The 21,984-nt window shown below is 36.4% G+C and overlaps 1 protein-coding gene across 2 annotated transcripts in view; it reads right to left on the bottom strand.

The window, feature by feature from the left end:
• The window catches only part of PTPRN2 (protein tyrosine phosphatase receptor type N2), a 652,626-nt gene that overhangs the window by 476,879 nt on the left and 153,763 nt on the right, over positions 1-21,984 (bottom strand). For both annotated transcript variants that reach the window (XM_061349404.1, XM_061349393.1), the window contains exon 3: positions 14,442-14,555. In XM_061349404.1, coding sequence (XP_061205388.1) covers positions 14,442-14,555 — 114 coding nt within the window. The remainder of the gene's footprint in view (positions 1-14,441; positions 14,556-21,984) is intronic.

A 21,984-nucleotide genomic window follows, 5' to 3' on the forward strand; every position in this document is an offset into this window, starting at 1 on the left:
GTTTCTTAGTGAAAAATAAGCCAAGACACAGATTTCAAGGCAGATGGAACACAGCTTCCAGGAACTCAGTTTGCAAAAGATTAAGGGGCAAATAATTGGGTTCTTTCCACAGCTGGATCACAGTTAATCTTGGGGTGCCAAAACAGGATTTGAAACGGATCCATGGCAGATTTGGTGTTGCTGCTAAACTTTCCTGTACTTTTCCACAACATCATCATTTTTGCAAAATCAGTTCATCTGTTTCCCTACCCCAACCAGAAGGTGCGGATGTTCTCCTTTTCCATTATAAGCACAGACACATGATGTATGAAAAATTTATAATAAGTATCAGTGGCAATAGAAAACAGAAGATACTGTGGGAAACGTCTATACAATATCCCCAAAAATTGAGGATGGAACAGTGGCCCAATGGCCTGTCATTGTGAAAACCTAAGACAAGCCTCCTATGAAACGCATCATTAGCTTGCATAACATCACTTACAGACTTCAAGAAAGCAGTTCTATTTTTTTAAAAAGCAACCTTTACTCCTAATAGGCCAAAGCCATTAGAATAGAAACACTATCTCTAGGTTTTATTTACACTGTACTGCAGTAATAAGAATTAAGGAGAAAGTGTCTGCTGGTTGAGTGGACAGTGGAGTAGTGTGCTCCCCCTGGGCTCTGGCACCAATGTAATGTTTGTCCTTGGAAACTCAGAACTTTTTCCAGCTGTGACTCTACTTCAGAATAACTCAGGCTCCTTTGAGAGATGCCAGGGGTTGATCACAGTAAGCTTTGGAAGCCCTGGCCAAAAAAGAAACTATCAACTATTACAGAAGTTATTTTAATGAAAAACAGGAGAGCCATACCAGAAATGTGTTTTATCATTTTCTTGAGAGAACTCAAGAGTCATTATGAATAATAAGGATTTTTCTGCTTGAGGAAAGACAGTATTCAAAAAAAATGTTTCTAATATTCATAGACTGAATTTCAGAAAGAGACTGAATCTCACTGATCTAACAAAGGACTTTTAAGGGAACACCATCTCTGCTGACTAGCTGCAATTATTGCTCATCTTTCCTCCTACTTCATCATAATCCAGGGCTTTTTTCCTCCAACGTTAGTATTTTATATGCTTCTACTTATTACAAATATATTTTCCTTAGTAATATACAAGAATTATAAAGTCCCTAACCCACTGTAAGGAGTCATACAAAGGAAAAGTTTATTCTACACTTGCTCAGCATCTTACACTCCTTCGCTATATCGCTAAATATCTTCTACCAATCACTGTCAGAGGAGGATATTCAGGTAGATGAATCATCTGAGAGAACTAATACTGCACTACACTTCCATCATTTTCCAGCCCAGAGCAGCAATGGGGTTTTACACCTATTCAGACATGCTAGCTGGTTAAAACAGATGATCGTTTCTGGATTTTATCTTTCAGGCTGGAGAAACGTGGCTTAAAGGGCAGGGCAGGAACAAATGTAAAAATTCAAAATGGTGTTTTGCCGCCATAGGGCAATAATAATAAAATCTTTGCCAACACATGCAAACTAGTTGGATTCTAATCTGCACCCCATGTGAAGTAGGGAAGCAAAATGGAAATGAGCCATTCAAGCAGCAAAAAGACTCTCTCTGAATACTCCTATTGTAGCTCAGGTGCACAATGTTCAATATCAGAAACACAGAATGTAGTGGTGGACAATTGAAGCAAATAACCAAAGTCCCAATGACCCTTCATCCTTAGCTTGTAAAGAAAGCAAATAGATACAGAGGTTAATGAAAATGATTACTGAGGTTGAGAATGTAATTTTCAAAATTCTAAAGCTATGAGTTACAAAATAATTACTGGCACAAAGAGCCATGTAACCTTAACTGCTGTTGTGTAAGACCAGTTCTTGATGAAGTCAATACATACAGTTCACTCACTGTACGTGGTCCAGCTGCAGTAAACCCACTGATACAAATTAGCTTCCTTCCAACAATACAGCCCAAAACATACAAGCACTGTGCAATGATTGACTTTTTATAGCCTAACTAAATCAGCAAAAGAAACCTAAGCAATTCTGCAGCCTGGAGATGAACAATCCACTTTGATATAAAGTTCCTTAAATCCTTTATTTTTAGAAACTATAGTATGCATTTCACAAATCTTAAAGAATGTAAGCATCACTTGTGCAACAACAGACGGTGCTTAATATGTGAATGAAACCTAGAAATCCTGAAACTAAATCCATTAATCTGCTTTCTAGCAAAGCAGGTAAGTAGACTTATTGCTGATTATTCTCTATATATCTGTAATACAATCCCAAATTGACAATTTTTCTTTCACAAGTAGACAAACATCTGATGAATCCTCCAAAAATTGGAAGAACACATGGAAAATACAAGATTCATTATTCAGAGTATTAAGCAAAACAGTAAAAACTATCAGGAAGAAAATTCTAAGTTCACATTACCATTTATAACAGGGATAATAGCCTCAAGATATTTTCTCCCATCTCAGGACTGGTGACACTATTCTCAGGGTTCCTATATTTTGTCTGAATTCTGCTTTGTGGGATTCAGTACCCTGCAGTGCAAAAATCAATATGCTCCTCCTGCTGCTCACTCTTTACTGCACAGCTAAACTTGCATCATCTAATTCAGGGTGATGTTGGACGTTTTAGAAGATCTTACGAAATGTTATAAATGCTCTGACTCTTATAAAAGCTTTCACCTGGCTTCTGACATCATGTCTGATTTTCATAGCTACAATTACCTGTAAAAGCAACTCACCAACTTACCTAAGTCCATTGTCAGAGGACATACAGTTCGCTAATCAGATCCTTACATAGATAAATTTGCAACATTTATTTACATGAAAATCTTAAAAGATAAATCAGGTTAAAAACAATCTTAAAAAAATACATAAAATAATATCAGTGAAAATAAAGAAAAGCTATTACACTGTCTATGCCATTAGTCATTGGTAACATAATAACAAAAAGCCCTATTGATTCAATAATATGCTGCTTCCCAGAATGGATATTGTTCCACTTCTGCAAGAAGTTTCATTTTAAAGAAAAAACTGGCTCAGTCATCCAGGTGGGATACTCAGCAGCTCCTTGTTCTTGCCTTTTGGCAAGCTCTAGATGGTTGTACCACTGTAAAACTCAGTCTGGAAAAGCTAGTTCACCCAAGCCTTTCAATGTGTTAGCAGAAATCCTCCACAGAATAAGTACATTTCAGGTTGTTTTTTTTCAGTCATGCTTTGATTTCAGTCATAGACTAAGGTTTTGTGTAATTTTTTTTTGTTGTCCTTTGCTTTTTTTAATCCAAAAGAAAAAAAAAAAAAAGAGAAACATCTCAAAATACTCCTGTATGACAAAACGTAGGAAATCAATGCCATTTCCTTTACAGCATCACCCACCCTCTGCTGCAACTCGCTCCGCAAAACAGCAGGGAGGTGAAAGCCTTTAAAACAGTAGGTTTTATTAAAATTGATGCTTTCAGTATCCTTAGCAAAGAACATCTAACACCAAAACAGAAATGGGTGCTATAATTTGATATTAATGAAATAGTAATAGTTTATTATAAATAAAAGGACATTATAAAAAATAAGGACATTCCAGACCTGCTTTCTTTGTAAGAGGGAAAATATTGCAGTTTGACTATTACAGTAGATGTGTTACCACAGGATTGTGAAATTTATAAAGATACGTTAGTTTTGGGTTGGATTTTTTTTTTTTTCCAACAACACACAAATATTCTGGAAGATCCAAGTAAATCTATTTCATAGTTCTAAAGCATTGTTTTAAGGAAAATGGAAAATGATACTATGTGACATGAAGCCATCAAAAAATAAAAGACTTTAAACTAGGGACGAGATAAACATGTTTGCAAGGAAAGTGAAGTATAAAATAACGAAGATGTAAGGTCACAAGAACCTTCTCAAAGCTAAAAGCTGAACTTCCTTCAAATGAAGATAAGTTCATATCACCAGTTATCAGGCATGGGCCTGTACCATGGCCTGTCAGACTACAAGATAAATCCAGGATTTATTCTAGCATGAGTTGCACAAAAGTTTATGACAAAATAACACAGCAGGATTAGAAACTGCCTGAGTACCTGCTATTCAACACAGGTCAGAATTAGAGTACTCATTAGTTTATGATGCTACACAGATGAGTACAGAGAGGATTTTAGAAAAACCATTAAAATGTTGCAAGAGTACGGGTCAAGGCAAATTGCAGCAAAGTTGATTTCTTTTCTCAGTAACCCTGGCACCAGCAATTTGAAATTGATTCTCAGGTCTCTTCAGCCTGTATAAGACTATTAAAGCTGTACCAGAAGCTACTTGTCCAGTACAACTGAATTTCTCTAAACATCTCTCTGCATAACCTGGAACGTGGCTGAACTTAAGTACTGTATTAAGTGAGACACAAAGGACAAAATTTATGTGATTAAATCAAACAGCAGCAGTTATCAGCTGTGGACTCCCTAGTCAATGGAGAGCTATGTAGTATGGTCAGTGAAATTAGGGTATGATTCACTTCATCCTGCAGTTGACTGAAATTACACAGATGAATCACCGCGTAAAGGGCCTGTTTTTCTACTGTTTATAAAGAGAGCCCCAGTAGACAGAGGTCATAGAATCACAGCTGTGTGAGAGGGATGCCATCCACACAATCGGAGCACACATTATCAGTTCAGCAATAGGAGAGTCAACTCAGAGTGGCAAAGTGCTTGAAGCACCACCCCAGGACTCATTGTCATTAAGAATGTGATTGGAGGGCATGAGGCAGGGGTGGAGAAAGTGAGCAGGTGGAGGATTAACAGTTTCACACATTTCCAAACTCTTAAATATTTTTTGGGGTCAAGATGGCTCCCCATAGAGCAAATTTAAGCCTACTATCAACAAAGTTGCTAAAAGCAATTGAAATAACATCTTTACCCATAGAATATGTTCTGGCATTACCAGATGGATATCACTTGCCTACACACTGAGCATAAAGATCTTCTTCCTTAAGGGTAGACAGTAGACTTGTGCTAGAGCTTTCTGTGACGATTAGCTGGTGGTCTAAGAATACGAGATTGTTACCTCTTCCAAAAGTTCAAAGGATTAAAAACAGTCACAAGGTGCTTGGGAAGAAATGTAGGGCAGAGTCCCAGACAGAAAAAAAGTGAAGAACAAAACAATGAAAAGAGAGAAGGGCAAGGTCATATGCAAGAAAAAACAAGGATATTTTCATGTGTTGTTAGGTCACCATTCCATAGGGAGAAAAAAGTAGAGTTGTTTATAAACAATGAGCCACTAGTTTTAGAACCAATGTTTGTATGTTCACATACTTGCTTTACTAACAATATTTGGCTGAGCCTTCAAATACATTTTTTAGCATAATGAAGGAAGGGAATCTGTGGGTACCTGAAGTAGATTAATGCAGTAGTAAAGATGAAACAAAAAAATTATTCTGAAAGATTACAGCAGAACAGGTAAGTGACCAATTTTATCTAAAATCTTACTGAAACATGAAGTGGGATTTCTTAAATACTAAATGCTAAAGTTGAGCACTTAATTACACTGTCAAATCTAGGAGGACCAGAAGTAGATTAAACTTCGACTACTTATACATAGCGATCAGACACTGCAGTGCAAAGGAAAAATTAGATGATCATAACTAATCTAAGTTTTAATTAAAATTTAAAAGCAGACAGGTTTTGCACTGCCCACAAGGGAGTAAAAGCTGAGTTCCGTCGAGATGGGTTCAAGTGTACCTTCCTCATTTCTGAATTTAATTTGGTATCCAGTCTTTCTAATGCTATTCTCAGCTTAAAGAACATTCTCCATTTTAAACAACTCACACTGAAGACCACATTTTTATTTACTGACTGTTGGAATCACCTCACATGTTGATAAGATGTTCACAGGTAGCAAGAAGTTTTCAGTTTCGAAGAACATTTTAAATTTAAATTCAGTGTATTGCTCTCTGAGTATTCAGTGCCCTCTGCTCAAGCCTGCAGGCAGTGTCCAAACAAAGTTTACTTTGATGGGAGGGAAAGGGAGTAATATTTTATCATTGCCTCTCCCACATATATGCAAAACTTATGCTAATGGCCAGTCTTGCAGAGAGTTTCCAATGAAGATCGGTGATAATGTCAGAGCTGTAACTCAAAGCATAAGATATTGCATTTTCCTTCTTATGTAGGGCTGATTGACTTATTCATTATGTTTTCATTAAGTGGTAAGTTTAACACTTCTATTCATAAACTGCTTCCTATTCATTTCTGACTTCTGTAGAAGTGTTCATTTTTCATAAATATTTTATGAATTGTTTAGGTGAATGGTTTTAAACTTAATGAATTTTTTAATCTCTCTTTATTTTTCCACTGGGAGTGACTGGCCAAGTCACATAAAACTGAACTTAGCAAATACTTTCGGTTCATGGTGATCCTTATTAAAGTTAGTGTATGTGGAATTTATTTCTGAAATAAGGATAAATATAATAACCTGTCAGGTTAGAAATTTACAGATTATGACTAACAAATATTTATGAAGCATCTATGTATTATTCTTTAAAGAAGAAAAGTCCAAACTTTAAAAATGTTGACTTTTTAGAAGAACTCCAGGAGATATGAGGAGACTGAGGAGGAAGAAGCCCAAGGGGTCACTTAGCTAAAGCATATTGCACCAACCCTCCTCTTTCTTACCTCCTCGGTAAGAAGAGGTTGCTAGCACCCAATGAACATGCTGTATGGAAAAAGCACTTGTAGGAGCAGCAAGCAACCTGGAGAAGATAGAGAGGCTAGGAGTTTGAAGGTGGGGGTGCTGTGTAGCACCTACCCTAGAGAAAAATGAAGCAAAGATTAGTGAAGGCTCTGCATTCTGAGTGAGAAACTCAGGTCTCTGCACAGGAACAAAGTGCTATTTTTGTTTGACATATGCTAAGTCAAACAGAGGAATAATATTCAAAGCCTTCCTAAAAGACTGGAGACACTTCAATTAAATATTCAGGGCAGGTCTGTGCAAGGCTTAGTTAGGAACTACACAGCAATGGGAATAACAGACTAAAAAGGGGGGGGGGGGGGTGGCAAGGAAGTCCTTTTTGCAGTTTTATGACTGTGAGAAGCTACAAAAGAGGAACTGAGAGATGGACAAGTGTTAGAGAGATAGTCCGATTTTATTACAATGAACTGCACTACCTATCCATGACCATAAACACATGTACAGGCAAAACAAAACAGAGAAATTCGTAAAATGCAGCGAGTGTTAGCTAAGAATCAGCATGAGATGAACCTGAAGTGAAATTTAAGAAAAAAAAAAAAGATATTTATTATCAGCCAGCCGTTGCAGGAAACCGCTACATTTGTCAGAAGCATTCTGCCAAAGCTGCAAGATAAAGAATGAAAACATCTTAAGAAAAAGAGTGTGTGTATATATATATTCTCTACAGCAAAGGGAAAAAAAAAGATCTTTTGTGGGAATTCATACTGATCACTACAACAAAGTAAAGCTTCAATCACACTATTGTGTACTGAGGGACACGATCTACTTATTGAGGTTTTGTATGAATAACATTAAAATCACGATTTTGAACAGGTAAGCTTAAATGTTTCAGAATTCAGAGTACCTATTATAAAGCTAAAAATATGTCAGACACTAGGTGTCATTAAGAGTTGATATCTTAAAAGAATGTGAGGCCATGTAGAGATAAAAGCTGCAGATAAGGAAATGTAATGAATACAGAAATAGAAAAGGGAAACAAATTCCCTAGTAATAAACAAAAAAGAAAAGGATAAAGTCTTATATTGAATATGCAAATGTGCTATAATTATAGATTAATGGTACAAAATGCCACAATTAGTTGGCATATGATATATCGTTATTCACAGTTTCCAAAAGTAGCATTAGAGAATACAGTAGCTAAAGAAGTAATTGCATGATTGAACTGATATTTGCTGACATTCCAAGCATGGGAACACTTGATAATGAACCACAATTTGATTGCTGTATTTTCAAATGTGTTTTAAAAACATATGTACCCATATCACTTCAAGCCCAGTGTATGCCCAGTCAGTGGTCCTATGAAAAGGGTTAATTTTTTCTAGACGATCTGTGAGGATAAGAATGAAGTTCAGAGCCACAATTGACATCACTAACAGGACAGCATGTTAATGAATAACCCAAATACAAAGACATTCTGCTGCTGAGCTGTTTCTCAGTCTAATGCTGAGAACGAGGCCATCCAAAGGAAGCCTGGCGAGCTTCCTCAGTGAAGTCCAACAGGAACAAATAAAAGACATCTTTAGTTCCTTCCACAGACAGAGGAAACAGAGATTCTCCAAATTTCAGAGATCACAAAGAGAACAAAACTGTGGAAGAGCCAGCACAGACAGCTTCATGGATAAGCCTAAGCATTAATGCAGAGGTTAAAATCCATGAGGTGCCTCAGAGAACTTCAAAACAAAGGAGGGAATGCAGGAATTGATTGACAGCTCTTGTTATTTGCATTATATTATCACTAATTTCTATGCTTCCTCTGGAAGAAGAGCTGTAAAGTTATCTGGGCCACAAAGAATTTGATACATCTTGATCCCAGTTGGCAATTGTCACTGCTAGTTGACAGAAACATGGCACAAAGGAGACATGCAGACCTTTTCTCCTTTCTATCAAACATATTACTGAATGTGATATTTTATCAAAAACACAAGTAAAAGCTCTGATTGGTCATACTTTTTAAACAAAAGGGTGCTATTGGGATGACATACACATCTTTCAAAAAAAGTAATATTCAATAATTCTAATGAAACTAAATACATACTAAAATAGTCTTCTTCCATACTTTCTAATCTTTCCCACAATACATAGGATCTGGTTTGTTCCTATAAATTCTTTGCAATGCAAATGCATTCTTCGTAAATACCAATTTTCTGCAAAGAACATTTTTCACAAATGTCCTATATGACAAAGATCAAGTCAATAACATATCAGAACCAAATAGAAAAACATCTGTAATTTTTCGTTCTATGCTGTGCAACACACAGGTGTTCAAAAAAGGACTTCAAACTGTATTCTCTTTCTGCTGCTCTATAAATAAATCTTCTTTGCTTTTTCTGAAACTTAGTTTTCTGAAGTTCTATCTAGTTCTTTGAAGACTAAAAAACATCACTGATGTTTTAGCACTTAACAAAGGCAGGAATTTTTTGCAGCCTTTTCAGTGTGTTATTGTCCATTGAGCCAAAGAGTTAAGGCAGCGTGACAGTGATACCAGGAGAAGGTAAATCTGTCCAATCCCAACTGAGTTCCTCCAGTGTAGCATGTCATGAGGTTTATGCTTCAATTCCTGGCTTCAGCAGCCATCTAGGAGAAGAATTTGCTCTGTACACAGATGTCTGGAGCAAGCTGATGCCAGAGAAATTTGATGTAAACGTACTGCTCTTTTCAAGTTGCTGTTTTGCTTTTTTCTTTTCTGAAGGCCAAAAGAAGAGTTTGCCTTCCTCTATATTGACATTTGAATTTAAAGAAAAACCTGCTTTCTCCTACCTCTCCTGGTTTCAGCTTTCTATATATCTCCATAATTATGTGATAATCACCTTGCAAATCTGTGCAAGAACTGCATTATTCCTTTTAAGTTTATTTCAAAACCAAGCTTAAAAGGTTTACTTTCAGGTCTGTTACCCTCATTGAGGTAACAAATGACAGTTTTTTCTTGAAAAACAGTCCTGACTGAAACGTTTAGCAACTGCTTTGGAATTCACAAGCTGCACGTGACAAGTGACATTCATTTCAATTTTCAATTTAACCGCAAATCATTGTAGTTTTTCAAACAATTGCTGTAACAGCATAAATTTTTTTTCTAGTAAAGTTCTATTAACCACCTTACACTTAGCTGGTTAGAATTAATTTAGCACAAATATTTTTCCCTACCTGGCAAGAGCTTCCTGTGTTCCAAAGAACACAAACAAGAGGAAAAAAAAAAAGCGCTATTTTTTTTCAAATGGTCTGTAAATCTGGTGCCTATTTCCACAGCTCATGAGCGTCTCCAGAATATCGTGCCAACTTGAGCTACATGAATTTAAGTGTACCTTACTCCTCTTGGCTTTCTAGATAACAGTGTTGATAAATGAATTATCTTAAGCAGGACTTTCTTCATAGTAGTGTGGAAGAAATTGTTTTCTTTGAAAGCAGAGTTTGAACAAGAAGGTAATGCAGCAAAAATTAAACAGCAACAAGAATACTCAGGAATCATTTAGTAATGACTCCAGCTTACATAAAACATTTATCTGATTTGGTTTTTGAATAATATTATTCAAAGTGACTACAGCTGTAAGTTAGTTAAAATTTAAGTAAGGCAAAAAACAAAAGCTAAGCTAATGATTATTAGCCTAATGTGCATGGTTTCTAATTCACAGTGTCTTGTCAGACTCTGTGGAAAAATGTCCATGGGGCAGACAGCAAACACAAAAACATGACTTCTACCTCAGGAGAAGTGTTTGCAAAGGTACAAATGCTGCAAAAATGCTTCTATATGCTTGAACTAAACAGGCACAGTGGCCACTCCCAAAGACAGAATCTTAAGTCAGATAGGCATTTGTTGTAACCCTGGGCAATACCCTTGTTCTGATGTCTTTAAGCATGGCCGCCAGACTGAATCTCTGAGCAGCTTGTAACACTCATTGCTACAGCAGCTGCAATTTTACAGAGACAGGAGATGGTACCATTGTACAGGTAATCTGAATCACTGGTTAGAAACTATTCTATGAAGCCAATGTAAATCCCTCTTTGAGTAAGCAAGTTGAGAAATACTACTGTTCTCTCTTATTATTGCTTATACTGATATTTCAAGTACTATTTATGCATTCATGCCTGAGTTACAATGTACCATGATTAGTCTCCCTATCTCATTTTTCTTGCTTCTAGTCTTATAGATCAACCATCAGCATGAAACTGTTTCGACAATCTTGCAAATAATCTTAGTGATGAGATCATTTTGCCTTCACAATAATATTGTTGGGACAAAAAGAAAATAAAACATTTTACAGTCTATTTAATTCCTTTAAGTAAAAAAAGAGTTTTGTGCATTTTAGCTCAAATGGGGAAATGCATAGATGATTCATCATTCTGGGTTATATTCCAAGCAGTATCTTCTCCCAAGCTGGACAAAATACAGAAGACCAGCCACAGGATAACGATTTCCATTTCCTTCAGGCACTACTCATTCACCTCTCTATGCTGATAGTGCCTTCATTTCCCTTCTCCAATGATTTACTCCTATCTAAATAACAACCTTTTGATTGCACTGTTTATCAGACAATGAGAAATGTTTCAACTCCTCATAAATTATAAATTATAATACTAGAAACTTCAGATAGTGATTCATCATGTTTCAGCAGCTGTGAGATCTTCCCATATAGTCACATTTATAAAAACCCAACCTCCAGAAGATCATCTTCATGAATGGTATTTTGAAAGATTTGACTCACTCAAAGGACAGTATAAGTGAAAATACCATGAACAAGGGTATTTGAATTCTAACAGATCATTTCTTTGTAGGAAACTGTCTAATGTTTCGAAGCATTCATTTCTATGATCAATATATTAGTAGGTAGTGTAGGCAAAGATAGACTCAATGTGCAATGAAGACATAAAAACTATATCATTATGAAACCTGAATTCAATTTCAGTGAAAGTCCTTTATTAAACAGATTATAATCCAGTATGTCACTCATCTAAGCCTGTATTGTATGCTTCTGTATGGCAGTAAACATTTTGAGCTGGCAGAATCACAAATTACATTTGCTATTCACATGTTCTTTCTTTTATAGCATCTGACCATACAGTCTTTCACTTGGACCATGACTCAAATACAGGCATCACTTAGAAGTGATCAACAAATACGAGAGAGGACATAAATTTGAGGCTTTTTTATGATTTCTTTTTTTAATTTTATGGAAATAGATGCCAACAGGCTATTGCCAGGGGGAAAAAAAAAAAAAAGGAATGAGATAAAACAGAAGATAAGAAGATATTAGTAATACTGCAAGAAGACACCAAGAACAAAACAAAAAAAAAATTTACTAAATAAGAACCTAGAAAACCACTCAAGGTAATAACCTCTGAAATATCTGGCCCTTAACTATATATGCATCTAATAATAATAGAAAGTGTTTGATATAAATGTAACTAAAAGTTTTGCTTATTGTAGGACCTTCTACATAGTCTTCTAAGGGAAAATATCAGCAAGTGGAACCGCTCCTTTTGGAGAGGACAAGAAGAATGGGGTATTACAGAGTTAAAGAAAATAAGACCTCTGAAAAAGTTAAGCCCTTTCTTGAGGTTACCTGAAATATTTGTTTAATCTTCACAATGTCTTGTTTACTATACTGCATAAATAGTTATAATCTTTTGCACACAATTTGTAGGAGAACTGCATTAAGTGTGCAAGTGACCATCACAGCCAGAAAACATGACCTAAGGGCTGGATGTATTACATCTGATAGTACTTGCAAAGAGCAGTCTGAGAAAGTGGTATCAGTAATCCATTAATCTGATAGCCCATATTGATTCTACTACTTCCAAATTTCTGTCCTCACTAAACACTTCAGAATTTGCCAAGGATACTGAGAGTTCCAACAACAACAACAAAAAAAAAGTTATTTTATCACATCAATCATTTGAATATGAGTATTCTATCATCCCATTACCTTTTACAGGCATATTTAGGATTCCCTTCACTGGGATACCCACAGGCCATAAAAAAATGCTTGCAAAAGCTTTATAGCAGTTCAAAGCATATACACATTTTGTATGCACCTCTAAATGTCAGGAGCAAGGATAGATAAAAGCAAGAGTGTTTAATTCTTTACCACTGTTTCAGTCTGTGTGTTCTTTATTATTCTCTTTCTATGAAAAAGACAAGTCCAAATTTCAATGACCGTTTCTTTGAAAGGCACATTCAGCAGTTTACGGCAACAGATACATCTAGGGAGGTTAGTTACTGATAACAGAGATCCTGGGAAGGGTTGGTTTATTGATCAGAGTCTCTTCGTAGGGGGAGATCACGTCAATTCAGCTGAACCAAAATGTTATGGTAGTGAGGGAGATGGAGACAGACAATTGGCTTCAGATGGCCTGGGGTATTCCGTCTGCCTCTAGATGTGCACCTTCAGAAGGGCACTGGTCTCCTGCAGGTCTCTGACATCTCCACAGACAAAATTTTACATAGAACTCATCACCAGTACTTAAGCAATGTGAATGAGTGCTGCTGCCCAAACACGCATGATCAATTTAGATACCAATTTAGGTGTCCTAGTGCAGCAGATTTGCCCCCCCTGCCCCCTTCACTACATTCAAACAGAGTAGATACTAGCTTTTCAACTCATACAATGTCTCCCTGATGAAATAGTGTTTTCATACACTTTCTTGCGTAACTTAGCCTTTACAAAATGACAAGTGAGGGAGCCAGAAGTACTGTTCACATATAAATGTTAATCACCCAGGTGTTATTATAATCAAGCTTTGCTGAATTTGGTTCATTTGGATGGGGTGCTGGACAGGAACTAAATCCATGGAAATTTTTTGAATCCTATAAATCAGTGGTTTCCAAACCAGAAGTTCAGCCTCTAAGAATAGTCATGAACTTCCAAGAAACCAATTTTCTTCTCATAATTAAATGAACATCATACTAACACAACATTATTAGCTTGTAATTGAGATTTCAACTGGAAAATATTTGGGAACAAACACCCACACAGATGATGCAAGTGCAAAATTAACCATTAAAACAATCTTGGAACAATTCAGATTACAAAGATTTCTTGGTCCTGCGGCTGTTTACAACAGAGGGTTATTTCTGTATTAGCACCTAAAAAGTTTGTTCACCTTATTGGCTTTCACTTCATCCAAATTTTGATTTGTTAGTTCAAGTTATGCCATTCAGAAGCTAGAACATCCTTTCTGGCTTTGGAAAGAGCACAGAAATTAACTTCAGAAATCTGAATGAAAATTCAAAGGAATAGAGTATATGCAGCTTCTAATGAAATCAGAGCAGTTCTATTTATCTGAATTCATTGGAAAGAACTGCTTCTAGCTATTTGGAAGTTGTGTGTTTTCTGCCCATGCATCCTGAAACATGCTGTGGTGCATAAGTATATATGGCAAATTATTTTTCTTTCCTGCTGGTTTATTTATATGACACTGGCATTCACAGATGTTAAAATTTTATTGTATCGCACGTCAGTCATAGACACACGCTACAAAGGGAGGAAGCACCTCTTCCAAAACTGCTTCGCCAAATCCTTGTTGCAGATTCAGTGAGTTAGAAGGCTTTTTCCTTTTATAAAGTCTGCACTACCAGGCCTTGAAACACATCAGGCTGCAAAACTTCTGAAGACTTCTTCAGACATCACCTCAAAGGGAGCACAAAAGAATTGTAACCCCCAGTGCAGCTAACCCTCCACCAGAGTTTTTACTATACCTCTGTGTGAGAGCTTCTCCAGGATGATCCTTAGGCGATGAAGAACAGTGGGTGAAATATCATATTTATAGGTATCTGATACTGGCACTTGCTGGCATCTCCCAAATATTCCATCTGCAGGAGAGAAGAAAAAAAAAAAAAAACAAAAAAAGGGAAAATATACATTTTGTTTTCTGAGGAAGAACTGTGTGATGAGATGTGCATTTCCAGTGTATCCTAATTATATACTAAAGGAAGCTTTTAAAAGACACTTTAAAAAGCTATCAAAGGACTACTGAAGCCATGAGACAGGGTACTTTCTATTATTGAAATATTAAATACTAGGAAGAGTATTAGTTGGTAGATTCTATTGTTCAAGATAGGCATACAGTTTATTTTATATAGTAATTCAGACTTTTGCCTTCCAAACTTTTTGATGTGAAACTTCTTTACTGACAATTCAGTGAGGAAAATCATAATGTTCAGCACGTACTATGTTGCAGATTCCAAGTGAAGCATCTAGAAATCTAAATATTAATTTGCAGAAACTATAAGGATTTCCTGAAACATTTTTTAATGCACGAGATGTGTGTTAGGCATTGGCAAATGAGAACTGAATCCGTAATGGCTAGTAAAGGCTCATTTCAAGAAGTACCCCCTAATGAATGCAATAAAAGAAAGCTCCTCACAGAACAATGAGATATTAATGTGGCCTAATTTATTTAGCTCCATTCCATTTGTCTAAAATGACAGACTCTTCTCATCAATGTCTTTTCAAATCACACCTTCTAATTAATTTAGCTTCTTATTAGTCTTTATTTAGAGAATTGTTCATTTTGAGACAAGCTTCCTGTGTATGTGTGGGAGGAACAGGGAGTTCAAACATTCAAATTACCTTTCTCTCTTTCATACAAAGACTAATTCAGAGCCTAGGTGCTTCACATACAATCTGACCATCTGCAATTCTAGGCCTCCGAGAAAGAAAGTGGTTTCATTTATTGTTCAAAACAGTTCTCTTCTATATAGTGATCCAAAGGAAGCAATTTAAATGCAACAAGTTTAATTAGCAAAATATTCTGCTGTGGTACTAGTTTTAACACAGTAATTACTTCTGCTCTGATACAACATCTATGCTCAAAAAGGATAGCTACATCAGATTAGCAGAAAATAACGGTAAGTATTAATTTGCAAACGTCCATTACTTTCTCTGCTGCTTCACAGAGCTAAAAGACTACAAATGAGAACTACTGGCCCAGCTGTTCACTAAATACAAATAATGGCATAAAAGAAAATAAACCAATCCAGGATGCAGAAAAAGGCATTATTAGCCTTCACTGTTAAACACAAATACCTCATTGAAATTGGCCAACTTTTTCTTCCCGTGCCTTTCCAATCCTCCTGTCACTTACAACTGCCAAATTAAGTTAATCCAAATTAAAATCTTACCTCTCAGTCTAATTTTCTTATTGGAAACTAGGTTTCATTTAGAAACCGCATACACAGATCTGGTTTGGTTTTTTGCCATATAATGTGTACAGCAGCCTAAGAACAGATTAAAATATTCTTCTCTGTTTAAAAACCTGTTGCGATTGGAAATAAGCAAAGTATAGAAATATCAGTCACTTGTAAACCAATGGATAACAGGAATAAATAAGGCCCTGGTTTAGAAAGGAACAGAACAACATGTCTGTTTAAGAACAAGATTGTTCAAAGTGAAACACAACTTGAAATAGGCAGCTTTATTATGGAATACCAGCATTACTGACTACAAATAATTAGGATGAAAAACTATGTTTACATAAATAACAAATATTCCATAATATTTTAAAGATAATGTACCTCATGAAAAACTTACAAGCTTAGAGTCCAGAAAGGCATACACATTCAGCACAAATCTAAGTTTTTTGTGTTATCATTTAAAGATTTCTCCACAGAAGCAAAAGCTAATTCACTCAGAAACTCTAAAAGAGACCTACCCTTGTTTTCTAAACCAAGAGTTTTCAGAAACCTTTAGCCTACTGCCTTTGAATAGAACAAAACCTATTTAAATTCTAAAATTAACAATTAGCACATGAGTCTGAGCTGCATTATACAATCTATCCAAAAACACTGGGACTGCTTGGGGAGAAACTGCAAGTTACTTTGGCTTTTGTACTTGAAATATGGGCATAATAAGCTTTGAAGAGGCTGCAATCACCAATAGTTCTTTGCTCAGCTCAGTGCAGTACTAGGAGAGTGGAGAAGCAGTAGTATGCCCCAAGGAGCGGTTGGCAAATACCATTTCTGAAATACAGAAGGTCTTTATAGTGGGGATTACAGTTGGAGTTGTGCAAATAGTAGATTTCATAGTTCACTGCAGTAGTTTTTCTTTAGGAAAAAAAATAGGAATTTTCCTGGGTTTTTCTGTTTCTTGACAGGGGGAAAAGTGGTGGTGGCAGAAGGGTTGGTTTGTTTGCTTTTTAATCTTTTATTTCATTCCAAGGTTTCTGTAGCAAGACTTAACAGTAAATTGAGTTGAGCATTCAATTTTAAGGGTATCTTTTAGTTAAATCTTCTTAAAATTACATAGATTGGGGAGGGGTAGGAAGCAAAGAAGAAACATTTTACGATTTAAAAAAAAAAAAAAGAAAAAAAGAAAAAAAATTGTAGAAGTTCCCTCTCTTTTTCTTTTTGGCAGATGTGGCCCAAATTCAGAAATGGTTTTGGTCCAGCACCAACCTCATTTCCACTTAAATTACAGCTAATACTTAAAAACTGCCCACCTTAGGTGCCAGGAACTGTCCAAACCCTGTGATCTTTACAGTAAGCAGATACATGGTGTGTCTTTCCAGACCAGCTGCACTCACTCTTGCGCAGGGCAATATTAGGCTGTTGCAGTGTGTTTGTGTCAAAGCACCCTGTCCTGCACATGTAACCTCTAATAGCCTCCAATAAGCGAATTGCCCAAAGTTGGCATGAAGGACAAAGGAAAATGGAAAAGCTCCCAGATTTCACAGTAAATGTCATACAGCAGAGGAAGTTCAAAGCATGAGTGATGCTTTAATAACTACCGTCCACCGTATGCCTGTAGCCACTAAGAGTGTGTCCATACTGAACTTTGATTAAAATTGTATTCCAAGAAGGAATGTAATATTCAAAAGGCATCTGCTCTTTACACATGCCCAGAATGAGGGAAGGTTGAGACGACAGATCAGTGTACACATATGGTTGCTATTAAAGTGTTACTGTTTCTAATCTTTAGCAAAAAGTAGTATCTGAATTTCCATAATATCATCTCATAAGTTATACTTAGGCCTGGAAACATCTGCATCAACAGCATGATAATATTGACATTTAGATAGCTTCTACATTCATTTCCAAATAGGAGACTAAAATAGAAGAATAATATACCCAAGGAGACAACGAGATGCTTCTTCATGTATTTGGCTATTTTGCTAATAATTTTAATAACTGAGAAAAAGTGTAAGCATAAAGTTTTACAAGCTGCTACTTAAAATCTGAAATTTTGACAAATACATATTACAAAGTTCAATACTAAGAATAAAAGACACAAATTTAATGTAACCCAGGTGCCCAATAACATCTCAAATAGTGGCAGATGAACCTCTTTTATTACAGACAACACCCTGGAGCATGATACATGTATTTACACTGAATATTTATCAACATCTAGTGAAAAAATCACAACTGATAGATTAAACCATGAACAAGTCAAAACACAAGTTCTGAAAGAGTGTTTTTTTGTGAGAGGTTTAGAAGCAAACATAACAGGTGGAAAATTCCCATCTTTATTATTATTGCCCATTTGCCATCAATTAGAAGATATTTATGACCTTTATTACCTGAGGAAGGAAGCACCACGTTACATTCATGACTGACTCAAGGTTCTGAATTATGCAAAAGGAGGGCACAAAAGCTATAGTTTTAAACAGTTCTGAAGAGTCGATTGCACCAGCATGCTCATTTGGTAAGGTAGACAGGAATCATGTGCTTAGCAGGCACTAAAAATCTTTGGAAACTTGCACTGAGTGACCAACTTCACCTTGAAGCAAAACTATTTGTGGGCAGCCAATTCAAACAATTCTTAAGAAATGTTTCCTACAAAAAAAAACCAAAACAAAACCAACCAACCAAACAAAAAAACCCCAGTGTATAATAAGCTGTCCTTGGCCACAGAAACATATCCCATCTTAGAACCACCAAGTATGACTAATCTGGCAATTGATACTAAGATGTGTACAAGACTTGGCACAGTTTTGACCAATACCAGCAAAGAAAGAATGAGTTCTTGTTGAGCATATTTTGCTACTGAACAAATCTATGAGGACTGGTGGAGACACTGGAGCTTGTCTGCAGGCTGATGAAAGCTTGACAAATGTAAAATAGAAGAATTTAAATTCTGCAGTAATTAATTATTTAGATCTACATGCAGAGAAATTTTTGCATGGCGCTGACAAGTGACCTTTGCGAAGGAGCCTTCAAGTAGATTCTCTAAAGCACCAAATTCTGCTCTTCAAACTTCCTGTAGCAGCCAGAAAGGAAGAGACTCTCCAGTGACAGTATTTGCATACACGGGTTGAACAATGCTTCAGCTTCCTTACCCTAATTACCCAACAATTGTTAAAAAATAATAGAGATTTGCATAAAACACAAGTTTTGCCCCAAATTGCAGGTATTGTGCGAAAGTCCAGAGACCCAGCCGTGTCTCAAATGGCACCTGCTGCTATATCATTTGTGCTCTTGCAGTTATCAGAGAACTTCCACTATTTTTTCTGCAGTTTTCAGTGGGCACCATTCTTCAGGAACTTAATCTTTTGTAAGTATTCTTTCTTCTCATTAAATCCAGACATTACTCCACACTCTTCACCCCAGTTATTGGCTTAAGGTGCTACAAGGTCCAAGAGTAATCCAAGACTCATGAAAAGGCCAGTGTTTGATGTCTTACAACCCACAGTTATAGCCTGAGTTGCCTACTGGAAAAATTAAATCATTTTTTAATGGGAAGCATAATATTTGCATCCTAAAAGTCTCATAATACAGTACTTCAGGTCATGGATGTTAAGGAGATTGTTAAAGTGTTTTACTCTCCTCTCCCTGCTATTTCTAGTATAGTGTTTGTTTTCAAAATCCTTATTAAAAACAAGAAAAGTTACCATTCCTTTTAGAGGACATGAAATTGCATACTTGGAAAGTTATTTCAGAAGATATCATCTACAGAACCACATTCAACATTTACAAGTAAGCTTTTCAGCAAACAGTGTATTTTTAATATTCCATTTATTTAAAAAGATTTGTCCATAATTTATACCTCTACTTTTAAATTCTCTTTACAAGTGAGGTAGAGAGCATAAAGATAGAGCAACAGTGGTTTCTACAGTGTCATTTCTCATGCAATGTTTTGAAAACATTGCTCTAATGCTTTCAAACAGCAAATCCTTACAAGTCTCACTGCAGCAGTTCGTCAGGAAAGCTGCTGCTTGCAATCACGGTTAAATGCATCACAAACCTGCAGTGCTCCACAGAGAATGCAGTCTTCCTAGGAGGCAATCTCCCCATGTTAAACTTTTAAAAGCTTTTTACCATTTTCTTTTGCTTATCTCTGGGCAGCCTCAGTAGTTCTTGGTTAGCTCCCTTGCAGAGCAGTAACAGTGGCATCTAGTGGAGAGTTCCATGCTCAGGGATCAGCCCTGGAGCATACACTGTTCACCACCTAAATTTATTGCTTTCACATCCATTTGACTTCATCTGGAATACACAGCTACATAGTTACAGCCACCTCAGTCCAACCCATCCTTCCCTGTCCTAATGGCTGATAGGTATGTGGAAGTCTTTAAGGCAGTTATTTGAAATTAAGAAACACAATAAAAATTAAAATAAGCTAGGATATTTGTTCCTAGAAGAATGCATTATAAAACAAGTAAGCAAAGTGCATACATATTGTTTTAAAAAGAGTATGTGGAGGTATTCTGCTTTTGCTAGTGTGTAAGGCACAAAACATCATGCAATGACAAGCAAATCACAGACTCATAGAACGATCAGGGTTGGAAAGGACCTTAAGATCATCTAATCCTCAACTGTAAACAAAACACAAAGCATAGGTTTTGCAAATTTATGTAAGATGTTCTAAACATTAATTATTTTTTCTACTCAACAAGAAAATACCATGCAGTGGATACTCTTACTAACACACCAGTAAATAAATAGTCTTCCTCAGTTATTAGATAAACTGCTGTCTGGAAGGCAAAGCTAACTGTAAATTCTACGGAGAGCCAGACCACCTAGCAGTTCTATGAAAGGACTCTAGCAAGACTTATATGCCTTTCCTCACCTCACTGGACACAGTTATTTAAGGAAAAAAGTGGATGGCTGGTCTACTTTTAACCAAAAATGCCCAAAACCTGAAACACCAGAACATTTCTGCTCATTGAAAGAGCTGGGTAGCATGTTGGTGATTATGCAAGTGCTCATATAAGAAGATAAAGGTTCACACTAGCAGCAGCATTAGTTAGCTGTTGTGCAAACACTGTGATAGGGCTGGGATTTGCAAATCTCCAAATCATCCCAAGGCACATCTGCGAGCAAACATCTCCTCTGGGGTCTACAGTCCCCTCGTCTCAAGAAGTAATTCTGACAGCAAGTTCTGGAGGACATTCTTCAACTTTCACAAAAAAAAAAAAAAAAAAAAAAAAAAAAGAAAAAAAGAAAGATAACCTTCAACAAAAGGGAATGATTTTCAGGAACTATTTCCACGCTAACCTGCTAATTTGAGTGGTGGATTGTACAACCCCAAAATATTATAAACAAATTCACTCAAGAAGTTTTTTAAAGTTACAGCAGAAATATGTAAATTGTACAGAAAGTAACTAAAAATTTCCTGTTCTCTCTCCAGCACCATGAAAAAGCTAGCTACAGTTTAACAAAGCAAGGGCAGAGCAGGCTCTCCATGAAAAGAAGTGCTGCCCGCTTCCAAAAAGCCCCCAAGTTATTCAGCTAACAGAATGAGAGATCCAGATTTCAATGCCTACTTTCTGCAATTCAGAACAGAGAAACGAATGTCAGTCTTAATAGGCCATACGTGGGCCTCCCAACCACAGAAATAATGGCCGTGCCTTGGGAGGAAAGGGCAGAAGGGAGTTTAGGAAAAGGAAAAAGTAGAGATCAAATGAAAGTAAACCTTAAATTTTTGCTGCTAGAGTTAACGTTCAAGTTGAATAACACTTGCATAACTTGGTACTTCTCAGAGAACCAAATTGATTTTTCCACACCCAGGTAACTATGTGGAATGAAAGCTACATTTATGACTCAGTGATGAGGAAAAGATAAAGCAATGACAAGAAAAGAAAGCAGATGAATCAACATCTTCCACATCCAGATGACTACTACAGAAACCAACTGCCTCTCATTTTGATCACAGAGACCAATCCAGACTTAAGAAAACCTCTGAAGGAAAAAAAAACAACCAACACCAAAAAACCCACACCCCCCCCAAGGGGAGCTCTAATTGTAATATATTAATATGAATTTTCTAAGGAAAACTACATATTCAATATTAGCTATGATATCT

Source organism: Neopsephotus bourkii, unplaced genomic scaffold, assembly GCF_033783945.1.
Source record: "Neopsephotus bourkii isolate Nb327-2 ecotype Australia unplaced genomic scaffold, CSIRO-AGI_Nbou_v1 NB_53, whole genome shotgun sequence".
Lineage (NCBI taxonomy): Eukaryota > Metazoa > Chordata > Aves > Psittaciformes > Psittacidae > Neopsephotus > Neopsephotus bourkii.